The 15,980-nt window shown below is 55.8% G+C and overlaps 3 protein-coding genes and 2 non-coding genes across 5 annotated transcripts; 2 read left to right on the forward strand and 3 right to left on the reverse strand.

Moving 5' to 3' along the window:
- Positions 1 to 268: 268 nt before the first annotated feature.
- On the reverse strand, positions 269 to 341 carry NCLIV_t120010. Its single transcript has one exon. It is a non-coding gene; the product is annotated as a tRNA-Thr (tRNA).
- Positions 342 to 840: 499 nt separating this feature from the next.
- On the reverse strand, positions 841 to 913 carry NCLIV_t120011. Its single transcript has one exon. It is a non-coding gene; the product is annotated as a tRNA-Thr (tRNA).
- Positions 914 to 2,100: 1,187 nt separating this feature from the next.
- Positions 2,101 to 4,529, forward strand: NCLIV_052120 (putative adaptor-related protein complex 3, sigma 2 subunit; the record flags this gene model as incomplete). The annotated part of the gene is made up of 6 exons (XM_003884765.1): positions 2,101 to 2,169; positions 2,800 to 2,927; positions 3,530 to 3,605; positions 3,818 to 3,889; positions 4,096 to 4,129; positions 4,432 to 4,529. 6 exons carry the CDS (start codon positions 2,101 to 2,103, stop codon positions 4,527 to 4,529), a joined length of 477 nt encoding a protein of 158 aa, XP_003884814.1.
- Positions 4,530 to 5,789: 1,260 nt separating this feature from the next.
- On the forward strand, positions 5,790 to 7,082 carry NCLIV_052130 (conserved hypothetical protein; the record flags this gene model as incomplete). Its single annotated transcript, XM_003884766.1, has 2 exons — positions 5,790 to 5,865; positions 6,139 to 7,082. 2 exons carry the CDS (start codon positions 5,790 to 5,792, stop codon positions 7,080 to 7,082), a joined length of 1,020 nt encoding a protein of 339 aa, XP_003884815.1.
- Positions 7,083 to 8,848: 1,766 nt separating this feature from the next.
- Positions 8,849 to 14,764, reverse strand: NCLIV_052140 (uncharacterized protein; the record flags this gene model as incomplete). The annotated part of the gene is made up of 2 exons (XM_003884767.1): positions 8,849 to 9,645; positions 9,859 to 14,764. 2 exons carry the CDS (start codon positions 14,762 to 14,764, stop codon positions 8,849 to 8,851), a joined length of 5,703 nt encoding a protein of 1,900 aa, XP_003884816.1.
- Positions 14,765 to 15,980: the final 1,216 nt, after the last annotated feature.

Consider the following 15,980-nt stretch of genomic DNA (forward strand, 5'->3'; position numbering starts at 1 on the left):
CCACGGACGAAGGGATACCCCTTTGTATCAAGGCTGTTCGTACCAGTAAATGCGGTTGAAGAATTAAGGCAGACCTTCATTCAGGTGACCAAGTATGTGGCCAAGAACCGCAGGTGGAACGTGCATAGACGCGTCTGTTGATAGCTGAACGCCATTGACTGCTGAGACAACGGACCGAGATAGGTGCTCATCTGGATTGCAAACATCCCAAAAATTGCTGCTGACCACGCCGCCAGCGAGGAACCAGCCAACGAAAGCAAACGCAAACAGCCTACTGCCGGAGTCGAACCGACGACCTTCCGCTTACTAGGCGGATGCTCTACCAACTAAGCTAAGCAGGCGAGCCACTGTACGGCACCTCTCCCTGTCATGGCGAGATCGTTCAACACACGGGCGGACCGCGTTGCAGCTTGCAGACTCGATTACTTCACTCCATTGCAGTTGCTTTCTCGTCCAATCGACTGGAACAGTTCCGTCGTAGGCAGCTGAGGTCCACTGCGAATGAGTAACCGGCAACGCCGCCTGGCGTTGTGTGTACTGGCGGTATTGTCTTACGGTACTTCTTGTCACACAGCAGTCAGGATTGCGTATAACAGTATTGATCGTGACGCTGACTTCACAAAATCCACTCTTTGTGTAAGGCTGAACATGAGATGGCATCTGTCGCGGGAATCTGTGCAGTCGACCGTGTGAACACACCACAGGTTCGCCTCTTTCCACGTGCTAGTCCTCTGTCTTGTTGAGCACCTTTACTCCTCAATACTGCCACCAGATGATCGAAATAAAGTTGATCTTCGAAATTCAGTCTGAATCGAAAAACGAGACATTGCGTATCAAAGAAGCCTACTGCCGGAGTCGAACCGACGACCTTCCGCTTACTAGGCGGATGCTCTACCAACTAAGCTAAGCAGGCGTGAGTGCTGTCCGCGGATGAGCAGTGGTAGGCCGATAAAAACCTTCGGAAAAAAAGGATGCTTTTCTCAGTGCACTGTTGTTTTCTCTTCCGGGTTAAGTTAGTTATGTAATTGCCATGTACAGAGTTGTCTCCGCATGTTTGTATGTGCAACCTGGAACGGTGTAAGGTAAACTTCATGGTCTGCATGCAGCTCCAGTCACTCTACCGCGGTCCCAGGGTATCCTGGGTCACTGCCGATGGCCGTACTAGAGAAGCAGGCAATGTGAATGATTTACCAGTCCGTTTTCTCACCCCGTTGTATTCTGTCAGTGGTCAGGTGACCTGCGCTTAGTCGATGAGGACGGTTACTCCGTTCTCTGATCTGCCTGTGTCAACTGTCCGTGCCAGGGTGGCGAGTTCTCACAAAAGATCGAGGCGTAAGGCATATGTACCAGAAAGAAAGTTGTTTACTTGTACAAATCCTATTGGCTGACAAATTTGTCAATCCGAATACTGGAACAAACGTGGGTGACGTCGACCTGCTGTGTGCATCTTCTGTTTTCCGTTTATATAGGAGCGTGCATGCTTGTCTGTGCCGAGCGTGCCTGTCTCGTCACCGTCCGATTTCGCCGGCTTGGACGGCGTGTTTTTCCTTCCACAAATCAACGGATCCACTTGTCTTTCATTTTTCACTGTGGAGCGCTTCAGAATCTTTCTCCTTCTCCTTAGTATTCCGCTGTGTCTCCACTGTGTCGGCTGCAGGGGTAAGGTTCCCCTCCAGAAGGGCGGAGAGTTCGTCGCGAAAAGGCTTCCGAAAATTGCCGTCGCAAGGCTAACGCGGATTGAAACTTTCCTTTTTCCATTCCGCTGGACACGCTTGTGACTTGCCCTCATAGCCGCCGGTTCCGTCCCATGTGCTGAGACACACTCGTCCGGTCGTGGATCGAGAAACCGTCGTCCGCCCAAGCAAAAAGACGTTCAACGCTGTTCGCTAGATCAGTTCGTCCGCATCCGTGCAGACACAGAAACAACGTGCCTAAACGGTAATTCTTCTTTGCACATATGTAAGGGTTCGCCTTTTGCCGTCGCTTGCTGAGGTTCACCTTGGAGCACGGAGCAAGTGTGGCGACCCCCTGGCGGTGGCTCCGAACGGCGAGTTGTCGAAACCCAGTAGTTCGCCCCTCCCCGTCTACCAGCAAATCAAGATGATTAAGGCAGTTATCGTGGTGAACAATCACGGAAGGCCGAGGCTTCTCCGCTTCTATGATGGCACCGTGAGTCGCGCCGTGCAATCCTGTCGGCGAGGAAGTAACTGTCCTTTCTCACTGTCTGGAAACGATAGTCGGCTCCGGAGGCGGTTCAAGAGGCCGCGACAGTAGGGTTCTTTGTTTTCGACCGCGAAGGACCGACGAGGAAGATTTCCTCTGACTTCAGGTTCATCCTTCCTCGTCGAGTTCATCTCCGCACGGGACCTGAGAAAGAGTTTCGCAGTGGTGGTGTCATCGACAAACTCTGGCCTCGGTCTTCCTGCGGACGGACAATTCTTCCTGGGGGCTGTGTCACTCTCGGGGGAAATGAGGCGACGGCGCGGGTGGAGGGAGAACGCGACGAGAGCGAATCGAGAAAATGCCGGTCTGAACACGAAGGTCTGCGAGACGGCAGCCTGCTTTGCTGCTCCGGGTCGCTGGCGTTACGTGCTATCGTGTATTATCCGGCGTTCAACCCAGCAGCGGAGCACGACACACTTTTTGTCTGCGCGTGCCTCGGAAGGATGCTGTCCAAGTGAAGTCGTCGCTACCAGAGTGGTGCCTCTCTGAGCATGCGCAATACCGTCACATCTTCGCGTGCTACGGTCAGGCATGATCCCTTATGTCGAACTGCGGTGTACCTGGTTTTACTCTCAGCCTCACGAGAAGCAACAACACATTCTGCGGCGGACGTATCAGGTCGTCTCGCAGCGGCCAGACGACAAGTCTTGCTGCTTCGCGGAAGATAAGGAACTCTTCGGCCCCGGCACAAAGATCGTTTACAGGTCAGAAGAAAAGCGTCCAGGTGCTAATGTGCACGCGTCCTAACTTTACTGCAGCTCGCTCTTGAAGGGAGTCATGCAGTGGCCTGGGCACTCGCTTGTGTCGGGTTTTTCGATAGGAATTGTACGAGGCTCGGCCGCCTGACGCGCGGGTGTGGAACTATCATCGCTGCGGTCTGCTTGGCATTCGGGGACCTCGTTTTCTAGGTCCGCCTGAAACAGGTTCCCGATATCCTGTTCACATTTTTTTGGCGACCTTTTCTGGTCTATCTGCGTTCCTGTCCAACACACTGAAGCATCGGCGCACGAAAAACAGCCACTGGCTCACGCCTGTTTATAGAATATATTTTCTTTGGAGGCACATGCTATAGAGCAGCAGGGATGGCCCTGGCGCACCGTTGCCCCATGGTATGCTGCGTCCACACTGGCGTATGCCTGGCCCAAGACGGCATGCTTACGCAACGTGTGCTGAACGTTGTGCCGTGTTACAAAGGGCCGTTCTTGCTTCTTAGCTGCATGTCTTTCGAGCAGCAACTGCGCACCGGCGCCGCCCGTGCCGCAATCGTGTCACTTGTAGTGCAAGCATGTGTGCGTGGTGTCTGAAGGCACTTTGCAACTCTCTATTTCATCTTCATCACTGACGAGCTGGAAAGCGAACTTGGAGTTCTCGATCTCATTCAGGTAAGTCTGTCTGCGGCGAGAGGTCGCGCGAGCGGTCCCTCCTGGCCATCATGACAGTCGACGGCAACCTTGTTGCTGCTCTTCGTTGGCGACATCCTCAGTTCTCGCATCCTCAGTTGTTGCCTTACTGCGGCGGCGGACCTCTGCTCAGGAAAAAACAGTACGAAATCGTGCGTATCTCGTGGTGTGCGCTTCCTGTGTCTTCCGCTCAGGTGTTCGTACAGGTCCTGGACTCGTGCTTTGAGAACGTCTGCGAGCTAGATCTCATTTATCACTTCGATAAGGTGAGGCGTTTAACGTCTCGACGGCACTGAGACACGCATTCTTCGATGGCGATGAGCTGACACCGGAATACGGGACACTGTCTTTCATGTGGCCAGTGCCGCTTGGTACATGTCGAAAGAGGGTATACTACTCAGCGATGTGTGCGAGCGTGATAGAGCAAGTGACCCTCGTGAAACAGTTTTTCTGTTGGTTCTCTTGGCCGCAGGCAAATTTTATCTTGGACGAAATCATCGTCGGCGGTAAGGAGACTTGTGTTTATGCAGACGACAACGAGGTGCGCACTCAGTGCAGCGCTTTCACGTTGAGTGGACACCCTTTCGAAAAAAGCATTCCGGCGTGGCAATGAGGAGACGACTCAGAAAGAATTGCGGTCAGAGGTGCTTAGGATTAGCAATGCATGTTGTGTAATATTTGGTGGGTCGGAGGCCGTGCTGCTAGTGTGAGGTTCTTGCTTCCATATACAAAAGAATCAATTCTCGAAGCAATTTAAAACTAAAATCTAATTTTTGAATATGCTGGCATGCATGCAAATGTCCTGCAGGATTGGTCATTGAGACCAATGTCGACAACATCCTGCAGTCCATAAGCAGTGTCAAGAAACTAGTGGATAGCGAAGCCTCTCTATTTGCTGCTGCTTGAAGGGGTTTTTTAACAACGACACGTCCCGGAGGCGTTTTGTTCCCGCCCCCTCGGTGCTCGCGGTTCGACGTGCTATGAAAAAAAGAAAGAGTCTTTGTCTATTCTTCGCTAGAGCACCTCTTGCATCAGATACACGGGTCGGGTGCCCTGAAAACGATAGACAAACCCTTTTTTTAATTTGAAGCTCTTAGGACGAAGGTATTCTGAGTACGCTTTCGAAGATAAAAGGTCCGGGGCCAAGTTTCCCAAGGGATACCGGATGCCCCGCGTCCCGGTGCGGGTGACACGTCCAGTTGGCCAATTCTCCCTGACGACGCCCGCTCTTGCTTGTCAACTGTTGAAAAAACGAATTTCGCGTCACTAGTCTTGTGGAACATCGAAGTGTCGGTTCGTATGAATAGTGAGTGCCACCATGCTCACAGGTTGAGGGATGAACCTAACCAACGTACATTTTTCTCTCTTCTTCAATGTGAAATGGGAAGGAGGATGTATTGCCACCGTAGCCTACTTGTTGATCCGCTTAGACTATTCACTGCTAATGTGGGATGAGCATTACATGGCATTCAGAAAAGTTCATCCGTTAGCATAGAACAGTTGCATCTGGGAAACCATCAAGGCCACACAAAAGATATATTAACTTGTAAGCGGTTTCGGTTTCATAAAGACACTGCACAGCCGAACCGATCTAGCAAAGGATTATGTCAAGTGATTGGGTCAAGCAGCTGCCTAGGCTCGAACGAGGCGTCGAAGCAACCACTCCTGAAAAACAAAGAGAACTGGCACCTGCAAACCAACTGTTGTGCAACGGCTGCAACGTCTCAAGTTTTCTGGTAATACAGCGCGCTACGTAGTCAGACGGGTGAGGCTACACCGGAGATTAGTCGTCAAGATGTTGCAATCTAAACAGATATCTTGGTGACCCGCAGGAATCGTATAAGTCTCGAGCACGGAACGCATCGCCGCGAAATCAGCACTGCCATCAGTAGTGGCACCCTGGTGTGTCTGGTTTTTCCGGCCGCCTTTGAAATCGCACAGATCGAAAGACTTTGACGCCGTGGCTAGTCCATGTAGTTGTCTTTGCACGGCGGCCTTGCGCATGAAGCGCCGGAGTGTAGAGAGAAGTCTCTTTCAAACGGGGGTGCACAACGCCGCACATTTCTATTGTAGTTTCAACGTGATCGCTAAATTCATTCACTGGGAGACTGACGCCAACGTTTGGATCACTCTGGTATTGAACAATTTTCCCCAAATATCGCGTACATGATGGTCTGTAATCGGTTCACTGTTGTGTTCATTGCGGCGGCTGCCTCCGTGTGTGGGCTTCTCAAAACACCAGGTAAAAAGCAAATCAGTTTCTCCTGGAGACTAGCACCTGTCCTTCTGAGGTGCCCGAGGCCACATCCTCAGAAAAGTACAGTGGGTGTGTGTTGAACACGCTGCTTTGCTCTACAGTGATATAGGCATTCGTTGCTGCACGTTCACAACTTGCACGTTTGATTGAGTGTTATGCTTCGCCTCTATATAGGTCAAACTGCGTCACTCCAATTCTTTGCTTTTCACGAGTCTGCGTGCCTCTCCTCAGGCGCGTCTGCTGCTGGAGCTCATGTAGCCACGACTCCGCCGAACTCTACAACAGATGGCGCGACGGGAAACGCCCAGCAGTTCAGTGTCGACCAGGTTCAAGAGCTATTCGCAGCGTTTGTTGAAACACAGTTTCCAGCGAAGCGAGAGAGACTAGCCGTTGAGGCGCTCGTGGACTGGGCCGTCGCAGAAAGCGAGGTTGAAATATCTGGGGAACAACCAAATTTTGAGGAAGATGCAGCTGACTTTGAGACGGTCGTCTCAAGGGTAGCAAACTCCCTGGAGGCAACAATGGCTGCAGAGGCGGATGCTGAAAAGGACAAGTATTCCGCACCGCGAGGCGCAGCGAATCCCTCATCTCCCGAGGACATTGAAGCATGGATTCAACAGAAGAAAGCATCAAGAGATTCCTATGAGAGAGTAGCCGAGGCATTTTGGTCTTTCGTCGAATTTTCTCGACTGGTACCCCACGCCACGCAGGGTTCCTCGTCAGCGACCTTTTCGGCCCCCCAAGCGGAATCGACGGACCCCGCAACAGCAGTGGTTCCGGGAACCCCAGGTGGACAGCATTTCTATCGACCAGCAGCAGGCGATTCTGAGGTTATTATCTTCCTAAATGTATCGCCAATGACGCTGCTTAACCGGATTTGCCAAGGCCAGAGAGTCGCTTGCGCGGAGGTCTTCCAGGTATCGTTGTACACTGCAATACAAGCCGTCGTCAACGATGCCGCCTTCACACAGGACCGCGTCAAAATGGGAAATGTGGGAATGCGAGGCTCAGGAGTACAGCAGGCTGTCCTCATTTATGGAGACGGTGACCTGCGCCTCGCTGATGCTTTGGAACTCGTGCTAGAGGATGTGCAGTTCTGCAATGCAGATCCTTCGCGTCCTATCTGCCGGACTCTCACGGGTCAAACTCTTGTTGAGAACAATGTCACGCCCAAGGTCCTAACCAAACGGGTTGTCGGGTAAAAAAGTAGGATGCCTGTGTCAATTCAAGTTTTCCACGCAGAGTGAATGTGCCTTTTTGTCGTGAGAAGCTCTCGCTTCATCTCAACAATGGCTCTCTCTCTTTTTCCTTTGTCGACTCTGTTGCCATCGCGGCATCGTGACACATGCAAATGTTGACGACGAGGGTTGCCTGCACTATCGATGCAAGTGATCCAGCAAAATGATCTTCTCCTTGTGATTTTGGCACAGCGTCGACACGATCTGGGTAGCGAATAGCGCTTACACTCAACCAAACAGCAGAGCATGTGAAACGTGGATAGTTGTTCAGAGCACAAACATCTGTACTATGGAACACGGAAGCGCACGTTTCGGTGCAAACGCTGCTATGGATGCGCAGAAGCTCTCGCGAACGTAGTTTCTTTGGCTGGTGAGTAGACACTATCAGCTCTCAGTCCGGTTGTCCGTGTCTGACATTCAGATCGTGTGCCAGTGTCTTAGGTTTCTTTGTTCGGACACAGGAGGCTTTGTTCGAGAGCGGTCATGTAAGCAGAGTTGTGCATCGCTCCCCTTCATTGAGGAGGCGATACCACACCAAACGCGAGGTTCCATTTTCCTACGGTTGCAAGACTCACAGGCCTCCAGAACGGGAGGTCCCCATCATGCCGAAGTGTTGATTCATGAGCGGGTGTTTATTCCGATGGTTTTAATATCATATTTGTGGACGGAAGTGTAAGGACAGCTTTACCCCTGTTAGCTGAGAGAGCTGCTACCTCCTCGACTTCAGGTCGCCACGTGGAGGCCGGTGAGCAAGGAAAACTGTTGCCACAGTCGTTTCCGCAGTGCTCTACTGGCTATATCGTGGAAGAATCTAGGCGGTTGATGCGGCATGCACATGATACAAGGCATTTTTAGAAGTGACGTGCGATTCAGTGTACGCCCAGGAGCGTGACACCAGAGTTTCGAGCGGGGACGTTGGATATACACAACCACGAGAGAGAGACAGGAAAACTCCCTACGAAAATACGTCAAGGTACGCAGACACAATCGGAAACGAATTGCGAATTAACGAGCTACTAGAGTTTCTCACTGCTCAAAGAGTGAGATATACGGAAGGCATCGACTCGGTGGGAAAATGTACTCACCCACCTGTGCACCGGGACTGCGTCTCATGCATCCCCCTCCCGAAATAGTACTGTGTGGCACATAAACACATGAAACATCGCGAAGATCTAAAAGTGCTTCTCGATCTCCAATTTTCCCGACAGTCCACTCTCCCCACGGACCTTGGTTGTGGCGAAACGCCTCAGTTCCCCGGAGCGCCTTAGTGAGCTTTTTGCCTATCACATCTTGTAGCGAGGAACCACGGAAATCAAATCACTGACGCTGTCATCCCGTTGTTCGATAATACGGGCACGAATAATTCAGCCATGGATATAATTATAAGGAGCGATCTGAACGCGATATGGCATTGAGGTCTTTGGTCGGCACGAGAAAACGGCAAAATACGCCGTCCCACACTGGCACATTCACGGACCACTGTACACGAGAATTCGGAGGTGTGCGTTTTCCTGTCGCAAGTCGGGGGTACAGATGACGTCGCTTTGGATTCTTCTGTCTCTTCCCACGAAAAAGCGCCGAATTTGGGAAAAACGCCGCGAGAAAGACCTGAGCTGTGTGTGTTGGTTCAATTTCTCAGAGGTCCACGGAATGTCCAACCGAGAACTCACGTTCAACATTCCGCGTCCCAGAGTCATCCCTTCCTGCATTCGACGCGAAAAACTTCTTTTCTACGCCAAATCGTGAAAGCAAACTTGCTCAGCCTGGGTCTCTGCCAACGTCCCAGAGAAGGTGTAGTCTCCGGGTGCGCCACTTGGAAAGCTGCTGCTGCTGCTGCTTCCTCTCGACACCTCAAAACACGGATGGTCGCGCTCGACGCATGCATTCATCAGCATGACCATTTGACCAAAGTCGCTTCTGCCCGTCGCCGGCGCGTTCTTCTTCCCTGGACTGTTCTTCCTAGCGACGCCCAACCCATCCGACTGCATGGACATCAGCGACTGCAAAAGACTCTTATCGCACCGGTCGTTACCCTTCTTAGACTTCCGCTCGTCGGTCCCCTTCGCCACGCCGGCTTCGGCACAGAGAGCGCGGACATCGCCCAACGCGACTGCAAGCTCTTGCTCGAGTAATAGTCGACAGCATCTGTCCAGGGAGAGAACGTCCGTGTTTTGGTTTGAAGCCCGGTCTCCGCTGCTCTCGAAAGGGATCTCCGCAGGCGCTGCAGCGGCTCTGCTGGCGCCTCCAGACCGATCCACCTGCCGTGCCTGCTCCGCCAGCACCGCCGGCGGCACTGCGTCGTGATGCCTGGCCTGCTGCGGCGCTTGTCGTTCTCCAGTCTCCTTCGCCGGAGACTGCGATCCGTGCTGGGACGGCAAAACGTTGGGCGTCGAGGGGAAGGCATTCCCGACGGGGGCCTTGAACACTGCCGCCATTCCCTTTTGAAGCGTATGCGCTTCGCCACTCAGCAACTTCTCCAGTCTGCACTGGCGAGCCAGCTGACGCGCTGCCTCGTAGCCGTACTTCCCTGAAAGAAAAGGACACACGAACAGTGGTCATGTCCGTCCACTTTTACAGGAAAAAGTGCTGCTGTGGCAAAGTCCGGCCTGCCTCCGGAGGGCGTCCACCCCACCCCGAGATCGCTGTGATGCGCGCGCCAGCTGCTTCTGGGGATTCTCCTGTCGATCCAACTCCTCCACTATATACGCCGCTCTTCGTGCTTTTCTGGCGGGGGACTTACCGGCTGACCAACTCCGCTGATACTCCTTGCCATTCCGCGACCACGTGCAGACCCAGCGATTGAGCGAACGGTTGAAGAAGACGCCGCGCATGGTTTCGTCCTGGCCCGCAGCCATGGCAGCAGCTGCGCCTGCTGGAGACGCTTCCGCCTTCGTCCCCGGCATCCTGTTGGGGGTTCTTCCATTTTCGCCCTTCATCGCTCCAACGGAGTTCCCGAACGCACCCGGCGCCCCGCGACCTAGCAGCAAACCAGGCAGTTGACCGCTCGTCTTCGATCCAGGCGCCGCTGCCTGCTCGGGAACAAAGGACGACGCAGATCCTCGCTTCTTCCTTCCCTCCATGCCGCTCGCCGCAGCTTCTGCGCAGTTTTCGGGCACGAAGGCTTTTGTGGAAGCCTGACCCAGCGACAGGAGAGCCCGCTGCTCTCCTGAGAGCGGTCCTGTGAACTGTGCGGCCTTTTTACACTCGGCGTCTCTTCCCGACGCCTTTGCAAAAGTGGACGGGAAGTCGACGTCTGCTCCAGCCTGGGTTCCCAGAGTTGCTTTCTTTATCAAGTCCGACACCGCAGCCGCTCCCCCGAGCCTGCCGCTCTCCGCGGCGGCGCTGCAGTCGTCCTTTCCTGGAGACAGCGCGACGCCGAGAGCAAGGTCGCCCTTGGCACACGTGGGGGTTGCGTTTCGCAGCAACGTGAGAAGCTGCTCTTCACAGCTGGCGCTCCCCGGAGTTTCTGCGCAAGTGCGGCCGCCTGCCAGGGTCCGTCTGCACTTTGTAGGGGGTTCGCGAGCGCCGTCCGCTAACCACCAGCCTGGGGCAGCCGCGTCTCCACTCAAAAACTCGCCCCCATTGGGTGCCTGGCCAGGCTGCATGCACGCAGTCGCCAACAGTGCGAGTTCGCCGGCACTCTTCCGGCTGCGGCGACTGCTCGTGTTCGTCTCCTCCTCGTGGAGGCTGCTGGTTCGGCTGCTTTCGCTCGTTCGGCGGTCGCCGTCGCCCCCAGAGACAGCTGCGCCACGCTCTTCTTTCACGCCCGTCCCCGAATTCGGTGAGGCCTGGAGCCCACCGTGCTGCAGTTTCTGAAGAACTTCATCCAGAAGCCGGGTCCCGCGCTCAGCCAGAGTCTCGGTACAGCAGTTCTTCAAAATCTCGGCCTGGACGCTCGGGTGCCGGCGCTTGTTCACACTTGCAGAGAGGTACAGATCGCCGCACGATGTCAGGCGAGAAGGCGCATCCGGCGAAGAAGTCTCGAAACTGGAGGCGCTTCCTGCGCTGCCCGACGTGCACCAACGCATGTCCTGCGCCTGCTGAGACGACGCGGGCGAGACGACGCCCGTGCCGTTTGTCGCCGCGCCTTGCTTCTTCTGGCTCTTGCGAGATCCGCTTCCAGAACCGAACCCTCCCTTCTTGGCGGCACTCGGCTGAACCGTCGTCGCGGCGCCTCCAAACTGAACAGCGTCTCCGGGACCGCTCGGATCTTTCAGGCTCCTCTTGCTGGCGCGAGACTGACCAGCGAGAGACAGGCAGCCTCCGGCGGCCTCCCTGGCCTGTCCGTCACGACAAAAACGGTCAGTCGAGTCCGTCCCCGCCACTCCACATGCCGGCGCGCACGCATCGGCAGGCAGAGAGAAGCTTCTGCCGAGATGACTGGCCCCGCTGGCGGGGCGACACAGCGGCGAGCTGAAGGCCGACGCGAGAGCCGCTTGCCACGACGCAGCGTTCGGGCAGAAGTCCTCTTTGGTGCCCTTCAGGGCGACTCCGGGGAAGAGCTCCGAGGCGAAATCCGACTGAAGAAGAGGCTGCCGCTCCAAGAGTGTCGCGAGAGCCTCCTCTTCGCCACCGACCGCCTCTGCACCGCTGACCAACTGTGAAGCGGCTCCGGTTTCCCTCGTAAGGCCTCCAGCTGTGCAAGAACTTTGCGGCGCCGAGTCGGTCGTCGCCTCGCCTGGGCGATCTGCCGTCGGAGTGCCCAGTTTCCTCTCAGTACTCAGTCGCGGGGTGAAGTCACCCTTTCTGGGTGCCGTCTCGGGGACCGAGAGCTCCGTCTGGATCTCGCCGTTCCCGCTCCCCGCGTGAGCCGGTGCGAGAAACTCCGCGCCCTCAAAGGCAAACGCCGAACTCGGGATCCCCGCGAGAGGCGCGGCTTCAGAGTCGGGAACGCCACAGACGTGTCCAGCGACCGATCTGCCAGGCGGAGAGAAGCTCGAGTGACTCGCCTCCGGCGAACCATTCTGTTCTGCGAGGGCAGTCGCGAGAAGAGAACTGGACGTCGCGCAGGCTGTTTTGCAACACGGGCCGCCTTGGACACGCCCTTGCCAGACGCCGTCGCTGCAGTCGACTCCAGGCAACTGCTCCAAAGGCGACTCGCCCCCAGGCACCGTGGTTTCCGTGCCGCCAGGCGTACTGCTGCTCTCCGCGCCGTTGCCTTGGACCATTTTGTAGAGGCTGTAGGCGCGTTCGAGGGCGCCTACAACTTTCAGAAATCTCCCGACTGGGCACTTGCTCACGGAGAGAAAGATGGACGCATTGGGCGGAAGACCTTGAAGCAGCAGCAGGGCGAGAAGGGACCACCCGGCACTCTTCTCGTTCCCGCGCCCCTGGGCACACAGCTCGAGCGCTTCCAGAGCTGCAGTTGCCGTCTCGTGCGGGAAGCCGCTGTCGTGGTGAGGCTCTGGCGAGGCGTCGACCTTCTGTTCGTCTGGCGTGTCAAACGGCGCGACATCCGTGGTGCTTTTGCCCGAGTGGGGCTGGGAAAACAGACTGGAGGTGCACAGCGGCGCCATTAGGTCCGCGTAGTGGAAAAGGGTAGCCTGTGCTTTGGCTGCGAGTCGCTGAACGTGCCAGGCATAGAACTGGCCGTCGTCTTGACGCTTGAGCGGCGGAAGGAGCTGGCAAACATGCTCGAAAAGGAGGAGGAGCAGCAGCTGGAGGTCGACGAGGAGCTGCTGGGGAATCGTGACTGGATTCGATCCTTTCGCCGAGTCCGCTGCAGCCGCAACATCTGCCTCAAAGGCACCGCTGGAGGGGGCATCTGGCGGCTCCACAGCGGGGAGCTCCGCCAAGGAAGACACTGGAGGCGGGAGAGCAATGGGAGGACGGATCGACGCTTTGGACAGAGGCGGAGATAACAGTTCAGCGAACTTGGGCGACGAGGACAGAGACAAAGGCAACGCTGAGGAACTGGCGGAGACAGCCAAGCACCTCAACGAAGCCACGCTTGGCGAGGAAAGAGGATCTGACCACGGAACTGAAGGAACGGAGGGGGAACCTTCGCTTGATCCCGCACCGTTCTTGCTCGCCACCCAGCCTCCACGGGTCTGGCGGTGAGGGGGGCTGCTGGCAGCCTTCTCTCCGTCGCGTGCGGCTTCCAAGTGTATCGACAGCCCGGGGGAGAGAGCACCCGGGTCGGATCCGTTTGGCGGCACCACTGGTGAGGCGTGCGACACATGTCCGCGCGAGGGGATCCCTGCGTGACGGCCTTCCTCGTTCGAATCCCTGGATGCAACGCTGTCCGCCGCGCACGTTTCTGTTGTCCTTCTGGGGCCGAAGCCACCCACGCCTGCGACGTTTGCGGCGGGCGAACTCTTTTCGGGCTGAGTCGAAGAAACCGCAGTTGGCGCCGAACTCGCGGCATCGCCACTGGCCGCCCGCTCGGACACCGGCGCGGCAAATGGTACCATGATGGTCTTTGCAATCAGAGAAGACACTTCGGATGCAGTCGGCGGATTCGCACTCCTTTCGAGACCTTGAGACGCGCCTTTGGAGCCTGGAGCGACGAGGGGTGTGAGCATCATGAGCATCATTTCCAGGGTTCGATCTGCTTCGCTCCCGGAGCTCGTCCCTCGGTTTGCTTGAACCAGCGATGCGTTGTCTGCATCAGTCTGAGGCGTCTCTGACGCTGCGCACGGGGACAGCTGAACTGTCAGCCTGTTCCCCGACGCGGCGTCAGTGCACTGAGCAGCCGACGCCTTCACAAGACCGCCCGCAGACCCGGATTGTTTCACGCCGTCATCTGGAAGAGCTTCCTGACCACCGACAACGTCGGCAGCCTTCGAGAAGAAGTACGGGGCCTCGCCACCGTCCTGAGCGCCAAACCCCACCTCCGCACCGCAGTAATAATCCGGGATGGTAGTGGAGAGGGAAGACGCGGGGCAACTCGTAGGCGACTCTAGCCCCTTGGGTCCTTGGGCTAAAGCGGCGGTGGCCTTTCTGAGACAAAGTGCGTGGTTGTCGGCACCGTTTCGAGCGGAAACCTCCGCTCCTGTCTTTTCGGGGCGAGGCGCAGGGAAGTCGTATCCCCTCGCCGCCGCGTTGTCCTGCACTTCATATTGAGCGTCCGCGCCTGTGCGCGTGGACTTCGATTCGGACGGGCACGACGCCTCAGGTGGAGCGGCATCCACAGAGAAGGAACAGGCAGAGCTGACGAAAGAGAAGTCGGACCCCTTCAGTTGGCCTGAGATCGCGCCTGTCTCCGCTTCAATGCCTTGCGGCAGTGCGGGTGCGACGCGCCGCGTTCCACAAGGTAGAAGGCCTGAGTGTGCCGCCTTGGTCTTCTCGTCGAAACCATAACCCGCGGAGGGACCAGAGGCGTTGCCTTTGGAGGCAAGCACGGCGGGAACAGTGGAGTTTGCACTCGAACAAATGGAAGGCATGCGCGAGGGCGCACACGAACTGGCTGCCGCGGTGGAAATGTCGGAGACGATACTCGTGGTGCGATTCTTTTCATTCACCGCCGCTCCAGAAGATCCGTCCGCGCCAGCACCGTTGAAAGAAAGTGGATTCCCGCGAGTCACCACTGTAGACAATGCAGTGGTGGGGATGCCGAGACGCGGCTCCTCTTTCGCGATTTGCAATGTGGCGGTCGCGGGTAGTGCGTCACCGCCACAGAGCGGCTGATTACTGGGGAGGGCCATGTTGAAGAAACCAAAAAGCATACATCGGCGTGTATTTTTGACGTGCCGGAAAACGCTCTTCACGCCCTCTCAAGTTGGCGAAATTTAGGAGTCCGGTGGTCATCCAAGTGGACAGAAACCGTGACTCCACAAAAGTCAACGTTTGGACTCCCGGGAGCAACAACTCCGTCGTTAGGGTCGAGTGCAAGAACGAGGGGTTCACCTCCAACTACCAACTTCCACGGTGACTTAGACAGAAAAAAAGCAGAGGCGGCGCGATAAAAAAAAGGTCCAGGCAACGTCGGAGCTTGTCACACTCGTGGACTGAGCAGATTCTGAACGGTGAGGCGATGTTGCGTTCAAGAAATTCCCGGAAGAAGCACAATTTTGGCCTCGATGCGGCAACAGCGAAAGCGGTAGAAAAAAACTTGGCGATAGATTAGATTCACACTCGGGTACAAGTGGGGATTTGTGTCGAAATTCATCCGTGATGTGCACACTGCACCTCAAATCGAGTGCGGTCACTCGCCCCCCCTCTATAGTGTCGAGAGCCGATGTCAGCCACGCTCTTGCACGACACTTCTCTGAACGTGCACGTGCAGAATCTACGAATACGAAAGGCGCGAAAAACTTTTCGGGTTTTGTGAGGCACAGCAAAAAGTGCGTCCCGCGACTACACTGGGTTGAAAAACGGGGGAAGTGCCCTCAATCTCCGGGCAAGAACTTGCAGAAAGTTCTGCGCAAAGAAGGGGCAAAAAGGAAAGAGTCAAGACAGTAGACGGAGTAACTGCGGGCGCACCTAAAATCGAAATGTCTCTCGAAAAAGATTCATCGAAAAACAGCAGAGAAGAACCTCGAGAGTGAAAAAGGCGGTCACCCGCCAAGTGGTGACTGCGTCCAGGTAGCCTCCGCCGGTGTGACACACTCGGCTCGAGACCGGTCTACCTTTCTACCGCGGAAATGAAAATCGGCGAGACGGCAAAAAGCACGCACCGCAGCTTTGTGGGCGAATTTAAAAAGACAGAGATATTCAAAAGCGAAAAGCGAAACGCTTCCACCAAGTGTTTTAACGCGGGAAATATCGACAACCAACGACCAGGGGGGGCAACACGCGACACAATGCCCGTACAAATGGTCCTCCTCTCGCGCCGATATACCGGGTTCGATGCTCTCTGTGTAAGGGCGGTCGTTCCACTCTTTGCCTCAAACGACAGAATCGAGACAACCGCGTTCCATT

Source organism: Neospora caninum, chromosome X (assembly GCF_000208865.1).
Source record: "Neospora caninum Liverpool complete genome, chromosome X".
In the NCBI taxonomy this organism is placed as follows: Eukaryota; Apicomplexa; class Conoidasida; order Eucoccidiorida; family Sarcocystidae; genus Neospora; species Neospora caninum.